This window comes from Humulus lupulus, chromosome 3 (genome assembly GCF_963169125.1).
Source record: "Humulus lupulus chromosome 3, drHumLupu1.1, whole genome shotgun sequence".
Lineage (NCBI taxonomy): Eukaryota > Viridiplantae > Streptophyta > Magnoliopsida > Rosales > Cannabaceae > Humulus > Humulus lupulus.
Window position 1 is genome coordinate 274,745,875 of NC_084795.1, and position 6,213 is coordinate 274,752,087.

Sequence of the window (6,213 nt, forward strand, 5' to 3'; positions counted from 1 at the left end):
CAGTGTTTTTATTTGGCTTCATATTTGTATTTTCTCATATTGTGAATGAACTCATAGACGAAGGGTGGTGATATTTTTTATGCACTAACACTCGTACACATGCGCATAAGCTGTCTCTTTCTTATGTGGGGTTGTCCCTTCTTCCATTTCTTTCTCACTTTTTTTTTTTATCTAAAAAAAAAAAAAAACTTCTTCTTCTTCTTCTTGTTCTCTCTCTCTCTCTCTCTCTCTCTCTCTCTCTCTCTCTCTCTCTCTCTCTCTCTCTCCTTTTCTCTTTACTGTGCTATGTTTGACGAAGATTAGAACATAAAGCTACTTTTTTACTTTGGCCAAACTTTTGAAAGGAATAATATACGTACACACATTTCACTTAGTAAGATTTTTAAGTTTCCTATGGGCGAATGAACAGTTGTGTCACCTTTGGATGTAAAAGGGCTATAGTTAGGTGTCTAATAATATCCACTTATTGATTTCCTACAAAGTAAACATGGGATTTTGTACTCATCTTTCGATGATATTATTACATTTTTTACAAAAAAAGTATATATATAATGAGACTATATATGTACATATTGATGCTAATTTCAAATCAAAATCTTATCTTCTTGGGGTAACATACCGTATTCATTTTAGATTTCTACAAAAAAGGCTAAAAAAGAAAACTAAAGTTATTGCACTTGTGAAAAAATGATGTATATTTGTATATATATATATAGCAGTCTATATAAGCTAGATACTATAACACTATTCTATATATCAAAATAGTGTTATAACAGGAAAGAAAAAAAAAGTGATAATTAATACATTTTGAAATTGATAACGAATACAAGGATCGATACTTATCTCACATATGATGATAAAATATATTTGAATTTGACAAGTAGTCTATTTTTAATGATGTACAAGTTTTTTCAAAGTAAAATTAGATAAAGTACGTATAAAATTATTTGTCTTAAAAAACAATTCTAGAAAATACACTATTTTTGTAAGATCATGACGGAGCTGTATATATATAAATATTTGTCATATGATACTAACAGGAGAGAATAAATATAAAGTAAAGTCTGTAATGAATAACATTGAATAAGGGTGAAGTCACACTGTTTATTTATTATATTATTAGAAAGTAATAGTAACCAAAAAAAAAAAATCGAAATAAAAACCCTATTACCCACGTACTACTCCACCAGTAACTATCCACAGTACAAAAAAGGCGAGACTGCATTAAAAGGTGGGGAAAGAGGTGCACGTGGTCCCAAATTATGAGAAAATAAATTACATAAAAATAAAAGTGAAAAATAAAATAAAATAAAATGTGAACCCTTTTTGGTATCAAACCCTCCACAAGTCTCTGGCTTTGGCTTTTTGCTTTGGCTCAAACCGCGAAAGAAAAGAGATAAGGAAATCAATAAATGAAAGAGACGAAAATCCAAAGACCATTACTCGATGATGAGTTGAGTTTTTTATGAAAATTTCTGAGACATCGAAATGGGTCTTCCTCCAAACTTGTGTCCCTCTCATTTGTTCACAAATTTAATGAAAAAGGTTTTCTTCTGCCATGGCCATTACTGACTCATCTTGAACCTCTCTCTCTCTCTTGATTCTGACAAGGTTAATAATAAGACTCTCTTTCTTACTTTCTTTGTTTTTCTCTCTCTGTATCAGAGTATTGTGTGTGTGTGTGTGTGTGTGTTTATGTTGAGAGGGACGAGACTCTGTGCATAACCATTCCAACTGTGGCACTGAAAAACATGGCGTTTTTATTTTAAAAGGAACACAAATGCAGTGAAAACGACATCCCATCTTTCTCTCTCTATCTTTTTTTTTTTTCTTTTTATCTCCAATTGAATTTGGTCTCAAGATTTTTGTTTTAATAGGTCACCACCACGTTTGAGATTAAATGACTTTTTTATCTTTTATTTTATTTTTTTCTTCTTTTTTCCCTAGTGACATGGTCCCCCGTTGATATATCTATATCTATATATATGTATTTATTTTTACAATATTATCCAACACGATTTGACGTATTAATTTCTCAGGTGTCATGACCTAGATTTTTTTTACAAAAAAAAAAAAATACCCTACTTTTGTTTCTGTGATCTTTTTAAAAAAAGTTGAATGGAAATTTATAGAGGTTTTACAGAGACGAAAGTATTTAAATTTATGTGTAGAAGCAGTGGTAGTAGTAGTTAAGATTAAAGAACGTTGTCCTGCTTTTACGCCATAAAAGTGAATGAGACAATTCTGATTTCCAAAGGATTTTGTAGTAAAAAATTTTGTTTTCCTTTTTAACTTTTTATTTCATTTTAATACTACAGCATATAGATTTGTTGGTGCAATAATAATTAATACACAATACAAGTACTTCTTTTTCGATCTACTACAAGATATTGTTGAGAAGAATTTGCGCTTCGTCCAAATCTCACTTCAAATATTTTCTTAGTTTCTTTGGCATTTGATTATACTACTACCATAAATAGATACATAGTACAAATATAGAAATTAACATGGGATATTCCCTTTTTCTTTATTTATGTATGATTATATAAATATAATTCCGTAATGTTACAAAACCCAAATATATACTTTTCTTTCTTTTTTCTCTCATAATACAATTAATGAAAATATATTTCAGAATAATATGAATCAAAATATTAAAAAAAAAAAGACCCAATATAATAACACAACACTACTTAATTATAGTCACCACACCCAACAATAATGGCCAGAAATAAAGAGCCCTACATTAACGACACAAGAAAAAGGAATAGCTGACGACAAGAGTAAAAAACAAAGATCATTATGAGAGAGAGTTTCATTTCATTTTCAAATATATAAGGATATGAAAAATTAAAATAAAATAATAATAATAATAATAAAAGAAACTTTTTTTTTTTGAGTAAAATGACTGTATTATTACCATAACGTTTCTTTCTTTTTTTTTTTTTTTTCTCGGCCAACTCTTACTACTCTCCTTCTCCTTCAGTAGTAGCGGACGACATGTAACTCATAGCAAGCGACGTCGTTTCGTCGGACGGTCCAAACGCGGACGGCGTCGTTTGGAACTGCTGCTTACAAGCTTGGCAAGTGATTTGCAAAATGGTTGAGCTTATTTTCTTGGTGGCTTGCTCTCTAAGCAACTGAGCCTTCTCTAGCTCAGCCTGAGCTTGCTGCCTTATTCTCTTGGCGTTAGTGAACTCCATCTCCGCCATCTCAATCAGCCGCTTCGCTTCTCGCCGAGCTTCCTCCGCGTACGTCTTCTCCGCCATAGCCAATTTCATCTCCTCGTTAGCATAATCTCTCATCCTAGACACTTCCAATGCCACCATCGCTTGCTGCTGCTGATCACGAGTACTAATCCTAGCATTACTACTCGGTTTATTGTTACTGTTATTCTGTTGTAATTCGCTCTTTCCGGCGTCGAAAGACCCGATCGAGAGCTTCAAATGAGTGGCGTAATTCTCTTCCGAAGCGTTGTGAGTCGAAAGACCGAGAGCGTCGGACGAAGACGGAAGCAGCTGAAGCTCGAGCAGATTTTGCTGGTGCAGCTGGTTATTGGTGGAATTCACAGTGATGCCCGAGTGTTTAGTAGTACTGTTATTATTAGTAGTGGCGGTGGTGGTGGCTCCTCTCTCCGATGGCGAGCTTAAGAACATGTTTGGTTCGGTCGGTTTTGGGAAATTGAGTACTCTTCCGGTGGGGAATGGCCCGGCAATATTGCTGAAATTAGCGTCGCTGGACGGGCTCGTGCTCGAAGCCGTCCGAGAGGAGCAGCCGGCTGCGGTGGCTGCTGGTTGAAGGGCCTGTAGCTCCGGCCGGACTTGCCTGACCGTGCAACTGTCTTGGTGCTCGATGAAACTCTCAACTCTGATAATTAAAGAATGGACCAAAAGATTAGAATAATAATAATAATAGTAATATAATTTAATTAATTAATACGGGTTTGGTAGTAATGATTCTAGTGATTAGACTACAAATGGAGTTAATTATTAGCTTTTTCTTTGTGGCTTTATTAACAATATAGCAAAGATTAAGTCAATATAAGGAAACAAAATATATAGATTAGAACTTCTGTTCGTGTAGGGTTACCAACAAGCAAAAGAATATTTATACACACAACAACACATAATACAATAACTAAGTATAGAAGTGTTGATCATTTATTATATATAACACTACTAGTTAGTGTTTTTCTTTTTTAAGAAAATAATAATAATCGATATGGGGTCTGAGTTTATAATATATATATATATATATATATAACGAAAACATAATCTTATTGGGGAATAGAGATATCTTTGCAGCTCTCTTCAACTATCATTGGCTGTCTTAGATCTCTATCAAAAACGCAGAGGTAGCAGTGTACGTACGATCAAGAAATTTCTGAACAATTAACTCAAGAAATTCAAATAAATAGGAATAAAACATTTAAGTGATGAAATCTAAGTGTTATGATGGTGTTGTTGATGATGATATCATAATAAATAAATAAAAACAAACCTTGAAAAAACACGACCACAGTCACAAGAATGGCCTCGGGTACCGCAAGTCTTGAGGTGGGCCTTGTAATCGGATTGAACGGCGTAGGCTTTGGAGCACTTATCGCAGACCCACTGCTTGTGGTTGCTGTGCTTTCGGCGAAAGTGTTTCTTGATCCCAACCAAGTCTCCCAAAGCGTGGCAGGGGTCGTGGTGGAGGCAACTCGGCTCCGGACAAACGAACACTCTCTTCTTCACCTCTTGGGTTTCCCTTTTCAGAAGCTTCCACGGCACCTTGTGCCGCCTCCGGTGCATCTGCAGGTTCTGGTCCCGTTGGAACCCTTGGTTGCAGATCTCGCACACGTACCGGTCCGACTCCAGCAGCGTCTTCGGCGAGAGGGATACCACTTCTGCGTCTGGATCTGTAGTGTGAGCACGTACGTTATGCCCCCAAAATCGTTAGAATGTTATAATTCTGATGATCGTATATTATGAATTCAGTTCAATTATATATTTGGTTTGGTGAGTCATTCAAGGGCGACAATGAATGTTCCCCAGAAGTGGAATAAATCAAGGATAACGAGTCTAATTATAACATTAAAATTGAAAATAAAGGACTGCCCAGAAGTTGAAAATAACAGAAAAACGAGAAAAATGATTGCTTGAAGAATATTTACATATGTTAATTATACCTAAAGAGGTAGGAGATATATCTATAGTTTCACTCAATAACCAAAAAGAATAGAATAATACATAAACATGTGAAAAATACCCAGAAGTTGAAAATCACTTCGGACCAAGTAAATTGATTGACAGAAGAATATAGATTATAGTTTTGGTTTGATAATTCAAGGGCGAAAACGAAGGATATATAATTAAGCTATAGCTAGAGACCAAAATTTGAAAGAAGTAATTTAATTAATTACCTGGTGTGCCTGCTGGTCTTCGTTTTCTTTTGCTGTTGCTGTTAGTATTGGTATTGACCCCATTTTCAGAAGAATTATGAGGAAAACCATAGTGGCTTTGATGATGGTGATGATGATTATGATTTTGATGATGATGATCAGAAGAAGAAGATGGATCAGCAGCACCAGAAGAAGAAGCAGTATTGTTGTTGTTTTCTAGCATGGAGTGGGTGTGTGTGAGGAAAAAAAAAATCTTTTTCTATATAAATTTTTTTTCCCTTTTTTTTTGTTTTTCTTCTTTTTGGGTATTTTGTTTGTGTGTTTTAAGTGGAGACTATAACACAAAAAAAATTGTACAGCTGGTGAAGTTAGAATAGTGGGTTCAGCTTTACTCACATAGAGAGAAAAGAAAGAAAGAAAGAGAGAGGAAAAAGAAAGTAGGCAAAAGCTCTTGCTTTCTGCAATCAACTTTCTTTAAACTTTAAGGCTTTTTTAAGCTTTTCTTTTTTTTTTCTTTCTTTCTTTTTTTTTTCTCTTTCTCCTAATCTTTTTTATTTCATTGACCCCTCACCTTGAGCAGGTAAGGTTGAGGCAAGTCTTGTATATAAAGCTCCCTATACAGTGAATGGAATAGATAGAGAAGAGAAAAGAAAAGAAAAGAAAGAGAGAAAGTGGGGGCTGAGGTTGAGGCTGACCCAATCACATTACTTGAATATCTGAGCCCCACAACACAGAATTTGGACAGAAACAAAAAAACATCCTCTCCCCTCCATAACAAAACAAACAGTCATTATTCATAGCACACTGTAATTTGCATGAATAAATGCCAG

At 34.6% G+C, this 6,213-nt stretch overlaps 1 protein-coding gene across 1 annotated transcript; it reads right to left on the reverse strand.

Moving 5' to 3' along the window:
* Positions 1-2,658: 2,658 nt before the first annotated feature.
* On the reverse strand, positions 2,659-5,973 carry LOC133824342 (zinc finger protein SHOOT GRAVITROPISM 5). Its single transcript, XM_062257224.1, has 3 exons — positions 5,405-5,973; positions 4,501-4,900; positions 2,659-3,867 (listed from the first exon to the last, which is right to left on the reverse strand). Exons 1-3 carry the CDS (start codon positions 5,604-5,606, stop codon positions 2,967-2,969), a joined length of 1,503 nt encoding a protein of 500 aa, XP_062113208.1. The 5' UTR covers positions 5,607-5,973; the 3' UTR covers positions 2,659-2,966.
* Positions 5,974-6,213: the final 240 nt, after the last annotated feature.

Bases quoted from the DNA above. Each gene is read 5' to 3' on its own strand.
- LOC133824342 (XM_062257224.1), bottom strand. From the start codon at position 5,606: ATGCTAGAAAACAACAACAATACTGCTTCTTCTTCTGGTGCTGCTGAT. The intron at 4,901-5,404 runs GTAATTAATTAA...CTCACACTACAG, and splicing joins AAGACCAGCAGGCACACCAG to ATCCAGACGCAGAAGTGGTA. The intron at 3,868-4,500 runs GTTTGTTTTTAT...TTTAATTATCAG, and splicing joins TGTGGTCGTGTTTTTTCAAG to AGTTGAGAGTTTCATCGAGC.